Source organism: Leptonotus elevatus, chromosome 2 (assembly GCF_054856555.1).
Source record: "Leptonotus elevatus isolate MCC_2025b chromosome 2, RoL_Lele_1.0, whole genome shotgun sequence".
Classification (NCBI taxonomy): Eukaryota; Metazoa; Chordata; class Actinopteri; order Syngnathiformes; family Syngnathidae; genus Leptonotus; species Leptonotus elevatus.
In genome coordinates this window covers 13,871,180-13,886,882 of record NC_141240.1, presented here as the reverse complement: position 1 = coordinate 13,886,882, position 15,703 = coordinate 13,871,180, and the positions used below count along the sequence as shown (strand labels likewise).

At 44.4% G+C, this 15,703-nt stretch overlaps 1 protein-coding gene across 3 annotated transcripts in view; it reads left to right on the top strand.

Moving 5' to 3' along the window:
* Positions 1–15,703, top strand: part of samd11 (sterile alpha motif domain containing 11) — a 61,760-nt gene that overhangs the window by 7,058 nt on the left and 38,999 nt on the right. For 2 of the 3 annotated variants that reach the window (XM_086069303.1, XM_086069302.1), the window contains exon 3: positions 9,222–9,397. In XM_086069303.1, the coding sequence (XP_085925429.1) occupies positions 9,222–9,397 (176 nt within the window). Of the gene's footprint in view, positions 1–6,324; positions 6,342–9,221; positions 9,398–15,703 lie in introns of those variants that run through there. The other variant, XM_086069305.1, reaches the window with a different exon arrangement.

The window sequence follows — 15,703 nt, the reverse complement described above, 5'->3', positions numbered from 1 at the left end:
GGTTTCTGAAATATTTGGGATAATCTAAAGTTACGCCTTATACAAATCTCGATCTAAACCGTCACGCACGGACGTCATTACGCAAATAGAGATCATTTCCACTTTCTACAGTCAATTAAAGACATTATATTCATGCCAATCACCACACTAATAAAGTCATCGGTTTCCTCCTCGCTCCAAAAGTGAGCTTCTGTCGCCATATTTCGCCATTTTTTTTCCTTTGCTTGTGTATTTCCAGTGGGTTGCGCACCAGATGCACTAACTTATACTGCACACGCATAAATGTGTATATACAAACTGGCATTTACGCCTTAGAGACAGCAAATAAAGTGAAAACGTAACATTGAAATCAATGTATTCGAGTTAGTCTCGTTTAATGAGTGGCAACGTAAGATGGCCGACGTGCATACATGTAGTTTAGACCAAGATTCCTTGCGAACACAGCATGTGCAAAACACAAACCAAAGTTCTGTTCAAAGGAGGTGTACGGATATGCGACCAATTATTCTTATTCGTATTTTTAAAAACCCAAATGTGAGCACATTCCGGTTTTTTTCAAAGCTTTATTTATTGCATGTAAACGTAGTCAACGTGGCCTGCGACGAGAATGAGTTTGACACCCCTGAGCGCGATGCTTTTTTTCCCTTCGCAATAAAAGCCACCAGCGATTGTTGTGAAAACTCTTCTTCCCAGCATCTGTGGGCAACATGTGACATGCACGAGTTGTCGTCACATTGCGCCCTTGCACACACTCCTGTACCATCTCTTGCCGTTCGTTATCCAACAAGAAGACTTGAAGCACTGTAGGAAGTGAAATTGGCTGTTAGTCAGCAAAATCACACATGATCATGCCAAAAACGTATTGCACGAACAGCTTTTGGATTATTATTGATGAGAAAAGATGACAGAAAGTCAGATAAAGAATGGATGAGTTAAATTGTCGGAAGATAAATGAGGGCAATCTGAGTTTATTTTGGCCGCCTTTGCATGACGTAACTGCTGATTCCAAATGATTGCATTCCATCGAGGTGGTGTGAGCGTGTGCGTGACTAAACCTCATCAAAGTGCTTGTTTAAACCTCAAGGAGGTGTCGTTTTAGTGGTGTTTTTAATTAATTGTGCCATTGCATGTCATGAAAGTCAACTTAGGTGTGTTTGCGAGACAACCTTGTCTTCGCCTACACTTCCGCCGTCACAAAGATCCAGTAGCAACCTGTCTGGAAAGCTCCCCCGCGGTGGTCTCGGTGGTCCAATCAAAACACGCAGGCGGCGGGAGAATGAGGGAGGAGGAGGGAGGAGGAGGGAAGCGAAGGGCGGGGGTGTGGGGAGGTGTGTGTGTGTGTGTGTGTGTGGGGGGGGGGGGGGGGGGGGGTTGAGACAAGAGGGACAGGGGAGCGTGAGAGGCGCGTTGGCACGCTTGACTGCACCACCACTGACCTCCCAGCGCCGCTCCAGCATTGCCCCCCTCCCCTTCCCCCCGCCTCGCCGCCCTCTCGCCCTCTGTGCACCGCCGCCCCCTCCCGTCACAGCGAACCCCCCCTGCAGCAACCCCCCCCCACTCTCCCCTCCCCCTTCCCCCTTTTGCCCTGTGCCGCTCCATTGGGCTGAAACTGCCGCTCGGCTCAGCGCGTGGGGGCCAAGGGTGCAGATGAATGCGTGTGTGCGTGTTTGTGTGTCTTTGTTTTGTGTGTGCGTGTGGGAAGGTGGGGGACTTGGTCGCATGCCTGCCCGCCTCACGAAGCGTTCTCACTTTTCTTCACTCCTTTCTCAAAAAGCCTAAAACCAACAACAAAGTTTTGCCCATTATAATAGAGAATCAAACTTACAGGGCCCAATGCATTCTATTTAATGATGGGTGGTTCCTAATATTTTGGTATACCTCGACTTCCGTGTTCAGTTTGTTCCGTGACCAAGGTCATAACACGGTTTACTCATTTACATTTCCCATACGGAAAGGGCGTTGTACAAAAGCAAAATAAAACATAATAACGGCAATTATAGAGAGTTTTATCATGTGTTCATGTACGCTCTGTAGTATTTATGCATTGTATGTAGTGTTGGTGTTCCTTTAAGGGGCGTGGCCTTGTGAGTTATGTCAGTAGTTGGAGTCCTTGTGAGTGTTCTCATTTTGTGTTTGTGTGTTTTACTGTCTGTCCCATTCAATAAATGGCTGAAAGTGCTTCAGTGACTGGAGCTGTCCTTGCCCTCGTGCAAAGGCATTACATACCTTAATTGCTCCATTTTCTCATCACGTCATTTCAATTCGCATACCTCAAATTTTGCCTGGCAATACAAAGCAAGGAATCAACCAAGCAATGGCTTGATTCCAGATATACTCGTATATTGGGGCACTTGAAAGTCAAAATACTTGGAAAAGGTTCATCTTCATCTACATAGTTATGAAACCCAGGCAGCCATGACCATTTTTATGTGTTTGTACCACAACCTACAACAACACGCAAACACACAAAAACACAAACGACCACAGCGTTGTGTTCCGCCATGACTATTTTGGCTGTGACGTGCTCGAGCGGGCTCAGACTGAACACTTAACAAGTGTTTTAGAGCATCCTAGGCTAGTTTGTCCCAGTAACTGGCTTAAAGAGGAGAAGAAATTCAGTCGGTCTGACAGTGATCTCATACAGTTGAAGTAATCCGCAATCTGAGGGGCGATTTTTCCATCACTGCACTTGTGCAAAGTGGGTGAACAGCTGGTTATTTTGTTTCGTTTGAAAAAAAAAGTTGTTGGCACAGATGACGATACATAGCGTTCAGAGAAACACATTTCTTTCTTGTTAGCATTGTGTTTAGCATTGGCAAGTCCACAGATGGTGGAAATGTCTTCTTCTTGATTTCTTTTGACAGTTGACAATAGCTTGAAAGTGTGCTACTGACACCTACAGGATTGAAGTGGAACAACAGGTACTGCTGTGTAAAATGTTCATGTTTGTAGGCAAGTCGTCAACCAAAATGCATTTGAATTGAAGACCAGATTTTTTTTACACTACACCCTTCCCACCCTATTTGTTGTGTCTAAACTATACTGTAAGTTGTGTTGCTTGTATTGTATTTAATACAGTTGTTCGGACATTTTATTTTTTGGTCACGGGTCTCAATGAATTTGTCTCTCCAGCGTCTCAAAAGCCGCGTTTGCACCGCAGGAACTTCGGGGTAAATTTACGGGGCCAGCCCAGTATGTGCGCGTCTCCACTGCAGGAGCCTTCCCAACCGGGCCACATTTACAGGAACTTAGGGGACGAGCAGAGGTCTTACTCGAGGGTAGGTACTGCGCCGGCCCGATAAAATCCCGACGGGGCTTTCGTGCTGATTGACTAAAAATTATTTAGCATAAAAAATGATGATGATGATGAAACCAATCCATCCACGGCAAGTATATATATATAAAAAAAAAAAAAAAAGCAGAAAAAAACGGCAACGGCCACACGTTTTTCTCTTTCCTCATTGTGATTTTCATCGCGCGGTGCTTGGGTGACGTCACGGCAGAAACCGTCGCACGGTGTTTACGTGTCGATCAAAACTCGTGACGCAAAATGGGTCGTACTCCGCAGTGAGAGGACGGTTCCTGTGTACGAATCTGTGAAAATGTCACCTCGGTTTCCGCGCGCCAGGGCCAGGCACAAGGTGGCGAGACTAAACAAAATAAGAATTTGTACGTGGTGATGAAGTGGACCTCGAGCTCGTACACAGAGGACATGCTGTTTGTTTTGGCCTTTTTTCAGAGCTATTATTTGAGCGTGGTAATGACCGCTTCACCCCACCCTCATGCCTTGTGCACACTGCCCCCCCACCCTTCTCCTTCCCTGTCATCTCTTCACCCGGCCCCCCTTCCCCAAAGCGCTCACGCCAAGTCGGCCCGCCATCCCGCCCACACACGCACGCACGCGCGCGCACGCACGCACGCACACACACACACACACACACACACACACACACACACACACACACACACACACACGCACACACACACACGCACACACAGCGAGGTAACGGCAGACAGGCGCGTGACTCATTAGGCATTCGTCCCCTAGGGAGTTTGCTGGGGGGGCGCGTGCGAGGGGGAGCTAGCGCCGCAGCTGCAGGAATGTCACGGGCGGCTACCATAGTGTGCATGTGTGCGTGTGTGCGCGTGCGCGCGTGTGTGTTTGTGTGCGTGTGTGTGTGTGGGAGGGTGTGAGCTTGCTAATGCTGCTTGGAGCCAGCGGCAGGCCACCTTTCAGGAAATAACGCAAGGGAAGTGAGGGAAAGAAAAAAAACGAAGAAAAAAAACCACCCTTATTATTCATTCTTTCCACCAAGAAGAGTGCAGTTGAAAGTCAGAAATACATTTAGAGAGAATGATTGTTTTATAATCACTATTTGAATTTCAGCGCTTTTGCTTGTCAAAGTTGTGTATCGTTTTGTCGATTACAAACAAGACGCTTTTGTTGCTTTGTTTGCAGTCAAGCCGTGGCTAAGAATTCATCAATTTATCATGACACCAAAAATATAAAAGTATATGTTCTTTTATGTAGCTTAATCACCAGTTCAATCAGTTCAAGGTTGTAAAATGTTGCAAAGACGTTGGTCAAAGGTTCACAAAAAGTTTTTTCTTGTTGCAAAGAACTTTCGAACATGTTCAAAATTTGATGGTGATCAGACAAACTGTGAGCATTTGTTTAAAAAAGACATCATGTGCTTACTTCAATTCGTTTGACACTCCTAATTGAACTTTACATTTAAACAACACAATACAAAGACAGTTAGTTACATGTAAAATATTTAAACAAACGCATATCTTCTGCTTGCAACAGTCCGCTAGTTTAATGCTAACAAATACTGTGAAGCACTATAGAGAGACTAAGGAATAGTGTCAGTCTTGTGGTATAAGCAATTACATTATAAATATTTGAACACAAACAGTGCGGCGACATACAGAACGTTGAGATAGCAATACTCACAGGTGTAGGTCTATACCGCCATATTCTTCAGTGTTATCTGTATACGTGCGCCACGCTGCTACCTTGGTGGTCAAGGCGAGCCCAACAGAAGCAGCAAACATAAAATACATCCCAGGCAAGTGGAATAGGGTTACTTTATGTGTATAATAAGTAACTAGTGATATATTTAAGTGAAACCTATGCCATTTTGAATGGAAGTTTATGTTTTGAATAATAGTTACAAATTACAAGATGCAATAGCATTATCAGGTTTTGGCAGTTTATGTTGACTATTTAAAGTAATTATGTATATGCTCGGTCTGAAAAAAGTAGTATTGGTACATCCCAATTGACATCAAATGATAACACAAGGATGTTATTCCCTGTTCTACTTGAAGTTAACATGTCTGCCCTCAGCAAAAATGAGCTCATGTGATGTTATGTTTTGTTAGTTTAGTGCTGTGTATTGATTTGCTTGGCTTCCTTAGTCTATGTTGATATTGTTCATCTCGAACATTGTGTTTTAAAATATAGTTCAACTTTAAAATGATAGGGGCAGCACAACTATTCCTTACTGTCACTTTAATAAAAATCATTGGCCTACCGGAACCTTTCAAGGTCGCTGGCAAAAAATATCTACGAAACATAACACTTTTACTTGTGCAATAATCATGTACGCTGTTTATTTTTTGCTATTTCAACACATGCTTCCTTGAATGTATTAAGCACATGCATTGTTTATGAATGAACTTACGTACAATTGAACATTTGACAGCTGCTGACATGTGTGAGCATGCGCTGTAAGGCGTGGCCCGTCTGTTAAAATGATCAAACTCAAACAATTTAAGTGGTTATTAGGTTGTGTTGTGTCGGCGTCGTTCTGTGATTGCGGCGTATTTTATGGATGGCGAACAGCATACGCATGCATGTGAGTTTTTTAATGTCTGAATGCGAAGCCCAGATATTTTCGTTGGCTGCTCGACTGTCAGAGAGAACGCGTGGGAGGCGATATTCATAGTGGTGCTTTTAGTGGGACTTTTATGAGAGACTTTTTTCCGCGTCTGAAAGGAGGCTGACCACACACGGCAAGGTTGCTTCAGCGCACACACACACACACACACACACACACACACACACACACACACACACACACACACACACACACACACACACACACACACACACCCCCACACACACACAATGGTGTGTGTTTGTTTGTGTGTGTGTGCATCCTTCCTTTTACGGCTCCTACGTGGGCTGCCAGGGGTGTGTTTTGCTCGGTGTTTTTGCTTTGGCGAGCCCTCCCCTGTGTTGCGGAAGTGTTGCCGGAAGCCGTGGGAGCTCAACCCAAGTTCTGCGTCAGTGCCACTAAAGAAAGGATTGGGGCTTTCCGGGAGAGGCAAGGGTGTGTGTGTGTGTGCGTGTGTGCGTGTGCGCGTGTGTGTGTGTGTGTGTGTGTGTGTGTGTGTGCGTGTGTGTGTGTGTGTGTGTGCGCGTGTGTGTGCGTGTGTGTGTGTGTGTGTGTGTGTGTGTGTGTGCGGTGGTGTGGGGTACGGTGGACTGTCAGCCTGGCTATGTCACAGTCAATGTGGGTGGTTGTCTACACACTCGCATTCGCAGTCTTAGTCACAAGTGTGCTCAGACAAGCTATTCTTGTGTACGCTATATTGCTGGCATGCTCCGAGTAAAATCCCCCACTTTGGAGGGGAAACGCAATGTGTGAGGACCAGGAACAGGTGTGGGTTTGTGTGTGTAGGAGAGGAGCACAGGGCACACGTGTGTTTCCTTTTTAACAAGTGCAATAAAGGGACTTTGACTGTGAGAATTTGCATTGAACAGATGCGAGTGTTTTGGTCTGCTGTGCTTGACGTGATGTGGATCGGTTCATATTTACAAAGCCTCCCACCCTTCCCGGCACAAACCACCAACTCAAATTACAAAGTGCTCCGCACGCTGTCCTCCAGCATCAGAGCAATGCTTGCGCAAAGCAGCGACAGGAAAGAAAAAGGAGGGCAAAGTGCTTTTTCTGTTGTGGCCAATGAAGGGATTGTAAAGGCAGAAATATGGCAGAAGTTTGTGGCCTGCTCATCCTGGGGGATGTTTTCAGCCGCCGCTCGCTCCCTCCCCTTCCCGACTCTGTTTAATGTCTGCCATTTGAGAGACTCCGGAGGGGCTGCACCTGTTTGCCTCTTGGCTAGGAGCCCCCAACTACCTCCTCCTCCTCCCGCCGCCTGCCTGGCTGCCACTCACGCTGCAGTGCCTCCTGGGAGGGAAGAAGCGAGGCGAGGAGGGGGAGAGGAGAGGAAGGGAAGGGGGTGAGGGAGACGAGCGGGATTGCGTGTGGTGGAAGGGATAGCTGCAGGGCTGGAAGGCGTCCGGGAGTAGAAGCAGAGACGTCGGCGTACAGAGAAAGCCAGAAACGAGGGAGGAATTTAACTTCCATGTCCACTCTCTCACACCCACCTCCTTTTGTGGAGACCTCTCTCACAATTTTTACTCACCATGTGTTTTTTTCTGCTTCTTCTTCTTCTCTTTTTTCTCTTTGACCTGTAGCCTCTTGCACAAACACCAATACATGCTCCATTCCTTCCCCAAATGTCTATGTTCTCTTGCTGTCGTCCAATTTTCTCCTTTTCATTCCTCCACTCTCGCTCTTTTCCCTTCCATCTGCCTGATTGAACCAAGATGATTATTGAAGGTCCCCCAGCTTCACTTCCAGATGTCCTAAATCGGTACTGAACCCCACCAGTTTCCTATGTGCATTTCAACGAACCCTGATTTTTTTTTCAAATTCAAGACAGGTATAGGGTTTACTGGTGGACAAAACGAGCAGTGAGAGTAGCCTTTTAATCAAATCTGGCCTGTGGGCAGATGCAATGAAAACAGCCGAGGGCCTAGAATTGTACCCTGAGGAACACCAACATGCAAATTCATATTGCACATATTCGTTTGACCACTTTCTTTTTGTTCCCGACATAGTATGGAGCGATTACAATAATAAAGACATCACACGACGTACCATCAGCATCCTTGCAGCAAACATAGGCCAAGCAATGCAGCATGATCACCTGCAGCGAAGCGTATCATCATGAATCATTTGAGTCGGGTGTGTGTCTTGACCTTCGATGAACCTCTGAGACTGATACAAACTGGGGTTCGATCGAACCCAGGTTGAGAACCACTGTCCTAAATGTTCCAGCTTGTTTGTCTATTTCAGTGGTGTCCAAACTTTTTCATTCGAGAGCCACATACAGAAAAATAGCAGGATAAAGGGGCCACTTTGAAATACTTTGACTTTCATGTACTAAAAACACTGAAATCGATAAATCAAGCAATTATTTATTATTATTTATATTTTCTAGTTGAACCCCCCCTGCTGAATAGCAGCTTTGCGTTAAAGGTTATAAGGTGAAATTATACTGAGCAGTACTTTTTTAAACAGTTACTTGAGAATGATTAATATTTATACATCAGACCTTGACACAGAGTAATTTTTTGTATATTCTGCGGGCCACAGAAAATTAGATGGAGGGGGCACAAATTGCCCACGGGCCATAGTTTGGACATCCCCGGTCTAGTGAGAATATTTCAGATGTCCACAACATGTGGCGCACCTTCACAAAGTCAAGTGGTGATGCTTTATTGATAGTTGATTAGGCCAAGTTGCTCCATCTGACATAGTAAAGGAGGTCTTATGTCAACAAAATGTTTATTTTAGATTGCAGTGGTGTAAAAGTGATTTCTACAGAGCTGCATATAATGTGAACATAAAATGGTTATTCCAAATCAAAAACTTATTGGTGACCCTGAATCAGTTGTGGCTTGGACAAGCAAACCAAGAGCACCATCTCTAAAATATTACATGTAGTTGCTGGAGGTAAAGCTACACAGTGGACTAAGGGAGGGGGGACTATCCATGAATTTTATTTTAGGCTGCGGATAAGCTACAAGGACTTCATCATTTCAAACCATTGTGGACTGCTGACAAGAACAGAATAAGACACAAGGATGTTGTGTTTTGCAGTTATTAGCCAAGGTGCACTCGTTTGTTCAGCCAGACCTACAAGTTGTTTATGGGAATGATATCAAGCCCAGAAATGAGCATGTTATGCATTTTTGGATCTTATTACAATGACTGGGTGCATCTCATGTTGTTGTTGTTGTTGATCCACTGCTGTTGACGTCCGTAACTGAAATGATCCAACGGTCAGCTGAAGTTTTGCACTTTTGTTTCATGCTAAATGCGTGAAGTACTCACTTCCCTTTTGTGTGCCTCGTTGTACAGAATCGCGGCCGCCTGGCTGAGAAGCGCACCATACCGCTGCCCCCCAACCGTGTGCCCAAAAAGGAGCTGGCCTCCATCTTCAGCAGTGATGACAGTGAAGGGAGCGAGCGGGCCAGTGGCGATCACGGCCACATCAAGCAGGAGGACGAGCTTCATTACAGTATAGTGCGCAAGAGGTACGTCATGTTTGATATGTGACTCATTCACCAACGTACCTTTCAATAGCTTATTTGTGGCTTTTGCTCGAAAGGCTTTTTGTTCCTTTTTCAATATATGCATTGTGACATGATGTTGAGTCATTGATCCGTTTTTCCCACACATAATACATTAGTCGCTATGACCTCAAATCATGTTATTGCACTTTTGCAACCCGAGTGCCAAATAGGGAAATGACCACCGGAGCTTATGCTCATCCTGATGGACAAACTTTCTTGCAGGCCATTTAACAAGATTGGGGGATCTGAGCACATGAAGTGATTAATTAATACAAACAGAAGAAATGAGACTAGGATTAATGGTATGAAGAAGTTGTGCTGCCTCAAAGCAACCCTGCACAAATTAAAAACTGCACTGTTTGGCATCAGCAAACACAATTGGCCCACAATCACGCAATTCTATTCATCACATTGGGAGGAAGTCAGAATGCTTAAAACTTATAAGCAACTGGAGGAGTGCACATCACGATTAAACCTGGAAGAAGTATGCCGTATTTTGGTGAAAAAGTGGTTAGCTGTACTGCCTCACAGCAAAAAGATTCCTGAGTTTGAGTCCAGCATGGGCCTCTCTGTACATTTACGACTTTGAGGCCTTATTGTGTGAGTTTGTACTTGGGCCTGTGGGCCTTCCCTATAGTTGACTCGAGTTTCACCCGGCTAAAAATATGTAAGGTTGATTTTTAGGTGCTGACACAAGATCTAGGATTCTTGGCACCATGGCATCCAACTGCTCCACGTGGATGGGTTCAATGCAGAGAGAATCATTTGCTGTGCGTTATGTACATGTGAAAAACATACAAAATAGACATGTTATTGCTATATTTTCCAATCATGACAACCCAATAGGACGATTCAGCAAACTTTCATTTACACAACTATTTGATAATAATCACCAGGGTTTCCCCGAGTGCTTTATAGGCATGGCGGGCTGCCCTGCTAAATGCTAAATGCCAACAACACTTCACACCCATGTCACTCAGTAATACATCATACACAGGCCCGGCGAGGGTCAGGTTGAGGTCGTCTCACTGCGATGAGCCAAACGTGTTGTTGCGCTTCGATGGATGAGAATGAGATGCAATTGTGCACACTTTGCAACGAGTCCTTCATGTGACTTTTAAAAGCGGCGCCACATGAATTTGTGATCATTTGATGCTTGACCAAACAGATTTGTGCAATTCTAAAATTTGACAGTGTGGATAAATATAATGCAGAAGCCGTTCATTGATTAGCCTCCGAAAGTCCCCGGCTGCATTATTAGCAGCTTGTGCAAGCTCATTAGCGGCGGGGATGTTTTTCATGTCTTGAGACTTGCGTGTGACACAGTGGACAGCACACCAACTGTGACGCTTTAAATGGATCCGCTAACCTCATTTAAGAGGGCTTCCCCTCCCCCTGACACTTGCGCCGCTGGCGCGTTAAGATGATAATGAATTTAAAGAACACTTATGACTAATATGTCAGGCTTTTACCCTTTCAAAAGGCGACGGACTCGCTGGAGCCGCAGCTCCGGTCTGTCCTGGGCATCCGTCTCGGCCCCGCTTTATCCGCCCATGCAGGTCTGGACGAAAGGGATAATGGGATGTCCAATCACAGAAATGTGATTTCCATTGACCGCAGCTTCGTAAGTGAGTCGCAGAAGGGTCTTAACAAATTGGATTTGGCCAATGGATGTGAAAAATACAGGGCGCCTGAATGTGTGTGTGTGTGTGTATGTGTGAGAGAAAGTGGCATCTCATAATGCGACAACCTTCATCTAAATTGAGGCCGCATGTGTCTGTCCAAAATATGTCATCCTAACATAACCTTGTACAACTTAATAAACTGAATAAGAAACCACACTTTTGACTTTATCTCTTCAGTTCTTCACTTTATATTCACTTTGAGCCACAGGTTACTCAAACTAAAAAATTGCAGTTCTATCGAAAGACTAGCTTTCATTTACTCAATTGAAGGAAAAAAAAAAACGGACTTACTGTTTTATTTTTCAGTTCATTTAAACATTGATTAAAAAGTGCTGACAAAGAGTTTGTGTAATTACCCATCAACCATCTCTGGAGCATGCTGATGTCTTCTGTTTAACCTCCTTAGGGGGAAAAAAAAAGTATATATACATACCCAGAACACATCATTTACCGCTTAATCACCGTCATTTAGAAGAAATGTCGATAATATTACTGAATAAGGAAATCAAAAACTGTGAGAAAGGGCACTCTTAAGACCTACAGTACTTCACATCAGACAAACTAATAGCCATACTAAATGTGGCAAACCAGATATTAAAGAGGCCAGGGACCTTACTTTAAATGAGCCAATTGACTTCATGGCGCAAGTTCCAGCCCATTTACTTTACATTATGTATCATTTCCAATGCATCCATAGGTAGGCACGAACATTTATGCAAATGATTTAATTGTGTGTGCGCGTGTGGGTTTTATTTTTAAACAAACAAACTAAACATATGTATATTCAGAAGCTGTGTTTAAATGGTGGGTTTTACTTTCCAATTCAAGGGGGACAACTGGCTTAATCAGCCACAGTTATTCAGTGTTGTACAACCGTTTGAAGGCTTGAACTTCAATTAATATAATTGTGTTTTCTGAAAAAGCTGGCCTTTTCCCGTAGGATTGGTTCATATTTGTGCGTGGTTACGTTGTTGTCAATCTGAGTAATGACCAATACCACGCTAACAGTTTGTTTGTAACGCACTCAACATTTTGTCTTGTGGCCGTATTGAACAACTGTGCCATTACCTTGTTCCAAGAAGGGGTCACGGACCGCGTGAATTTACTGGAAATGTCTCTCTTCTAAGTGTTAATTATTGAGCTTCAGGGGTTGGCTTTATGGCTTTTTTTTTTCATTCTGGTATTGTCGAAGCTTGTTTTCCAAGGCAAAAAAGTTGCAGTAACTCAAATTTGAAATCAGCTTGTGATGTGATGTTTTTGATCTCTGAGAACTCATTACAGAATTATTCTCTTGAGTTTTCTAACAACGAAATATAAACACAGTACAATGTAAAAAAAAAAAAAAAAAAAAGTGTAAGCAAGAGGGTCAATGACGAGCAATGTGCGTGGTCAAAGTTAGCGACAATGTTCCAGTTGGAGTGACCATGTTGTGTGTTGTGCGGAGGAACAGCATTAAGGTGAAGAAGAGTGACTGTTGCATATTATTTTTTCCTATTTTTATTTTTTCCTCCACCTCTGCTTGCTTGCCTCTCGCTTGTGTGCTGTCTTGCATAGCTGCAAGCAGCACAACAGTTACTGTCCAAAAGAAGAAAAAAACTTGCATGAGCAGAATGTAAAATGTATGTCGTGCACAGTTGGTCAGTAGTCTTTTTTTTTTTGTGCTGCAGAAGACTTTTTCTGCCATGTCCATGGCTATATTTTTATAGGAGCGGTATTCAATACTGTTCTAAAGATGTGTTTGTGTTGAAGTTTAAACACCCCAAAGGTTGTATTTATAATTTTGGGTGAAGCCTCTCCAGTGGCGGAGCCAGACTTTTATAAATAGGGGGGCAGGGAGGGGCCAACGATACTTAGTATGCATATCCAAAGATTATGCGAAATATATATATTTTTTAAATAAACAATTAATTTCAAACGGAGTCTCTAAATGTTGAAATTCATTTAAGTACATATTATAGCACATGTAAGCGGTTCAGGAAATGCATGGCTGGATTATAGCACACAGGAGATTTTTGCCCATAATGTGCTGGACAAAATATTCGAACAATGAACAATTAACATTAAATTAAATTAGACATTTGTTTCAGCAAGTCATATTTTCTTGTTTCATTTTACAAACACCCTATGAAAGAAAAGAAGAAATTTGTTACTCCTAGCACTTTATGTACAACCACATAATATTACTAATGTTTTAAAATCCTGCTATTAAACACCCCCCCACCCCCCCCCCCACTTCTAGACTAAAAATGTTAGGGCATATGTATAAAGTGAGTAAGTGTTTTGGGTGTGCTGTTTAAATCTCTTATTTTGAAATCTATGCTTTTAATTTGGAAGGCCACTCTGTACTACTACTTCTGTTTTTTGTTTCACGTCTTTGTTTGAAGACTTCTGATCTGAAGTGTCTTGATGGGACTCGGGAGAATCTTCTTCTGCAGACTCCTATTGAAGCGGACTACAACATATTGTGGTACATAGCGCCACCGACTTTGCAGGAGGGGCATAACAATTAGTAGGCGTCTAATGGAAAAAACTCGGAGGCTGCATTGGCAAGACGTGCGGCGTAGTGGCGCCGGCGCCGTGATATGTCAATCATTTGGCGCCTGCGGGGTCCAATCTCATTTGAGCAGGGGCACGTGCTACCCCGGCCTCCCCTTTGCCAGTGAGCTTCTCATATGTGATGTCACATCATGCTAGCCGCCGGCGCACATCACGTGTAAACCATGTTAGCGCTGCTAACCGTTTTGTTTTGGTAGATTTCTCCTTCCTGTTTTTGTCTTGATGGCTGGAGGCATCCAGCAACTTTATGTGAATGAAGGACTTTGATCTGGATCTACTGTGACTGGCGGTGTGTGTTATTGTTTTACATTTTATTAGTGCTTGATTTCATTGTAGATTACTGTTGCACTAATGGAAAATAAAATGCGCGAGCTGCATCAGTACTTCTCCTTTGATATTTTTTTCCCTCTATCAGATCAAATCAAAGTTGGAGCAGCATCACAGAACTGATTGTGGTTGAACTTTGTATTAGAATTTGAATGCTGTAGTGGGTTGTGTGTTCCGGCTGCTTTGTCGGGTCCATCTCGAGGAGATCTCCACGCTCCATTCTGCTTTTGACCTCTTTCTCTCTTGTCTCAGTGGCTTTTTCTCCTCCACCTTCACATCCCCGCAGTCCGTCTGTCAGCACTTTGCCAGTGGCGGTGCGAGACGTGGCGTCAGGGTGCCTCCGCCGCCAGCTCTTGCCAGCTCATACTGTGACCTCCAGCATCGCCACCTCAAACTTGGCATGCCAAGGCCTCAGCGGGGTTCTGTTTGGTGTGCATGCTGAGTGCTTTCCTGTTTGTCTGGATTGCTCTCAGTTGTAGTTTCCTGATGTATGGGTGAAGACACACACAAAATTGTGCTGGGAAGGATTGTGTCCAACCAGACTATTTTGTTTATTTATTAAAATCATGTTCACTTGGACAACAAACATGATTATAATATGTTGTTTTAATGCTTACTTGATATTCAAACTTGTATAATCATCACCCCACTGCCTGGGTCAGTGAGTCTCTCCTGTGGTTCAGGATGAGAGGGTGGAGTTGACCATTTCGGTGATCAGCTTAGGATAAAATGGCGGATCATGTCCTTATTAGCGGCCAGACCCAACATTAATATAATACCTCGCACTCTATCCTCTCCAGGCTCCCATCCTTAGAGCTCCTGTGGGAGTGCTGACTCAGGTGACTGGGTCTTAAACTCCATCCGCTTCGCCATCCTCCCGGCGGGGGGTGTGACCTTGCCGCCATCCACTGAAAGGAAAGGGGGCGGGGCTGAGGGCAGCCAGACGTGCTGGAGATCGGCTTCAGTCCCTCATTAGGCCAGGCGGGACAGCTCAGGAAAAGTGCGCTAATTACTCCACTAACAATGCCCTTGCCGTTCATGGCTTAGAGCGGCCGACCCGCCACAGGATAATAAACCTCGAACCTCCCTGAGAAGTTCATGATAGTTTTATCATGATTACTTTGAGCGATGGGGCGAGGGAGGTTTGCAAAGTTTGGCTGCATTTGTTTGTGAGCATTTGTGGGTGCTAGTAAGACAAACATCACTTCTGCATCGCCTTTCCATTGTAATAAAAATTGTTGGTCTCCCAGACACGGACGGCGTCTAAGTTTAAACTTAACATCCCTAAAAGACGTCTGTCATTATTGCAAAACGTTTGCAGTTGACAGGCCGATCAAGGCTCTCCTTGCTTAGGTGACTGTCTGACTGTTTTCTGAGTCATTGCTTCTGTGTGTGACTGAAAAATGACCGGCGAGGCCAGCATTAGGCCCTCGACACTCCCCTTCATCTTTTCTGTTAGCGTGTGGAAAACAGCCTGGCGGCCCGCAGCCTGACATTACGGCGGCAGCCTGTAATCACGAGGCTGTAAAAAACCCAAATCCAGCAGCCGCAAACAGTGTGGCATCGTCATAGTGGTGGCAGCTAAGAACCATTCACCACTTCTGTCCCATAAACGCCGCTTTGCCGAGTCATAGCGGACCCCCTTCGGAGACTGTTCTGCTTTTAATCAACTTGCGAGCTGACATGACATACTTTGTGA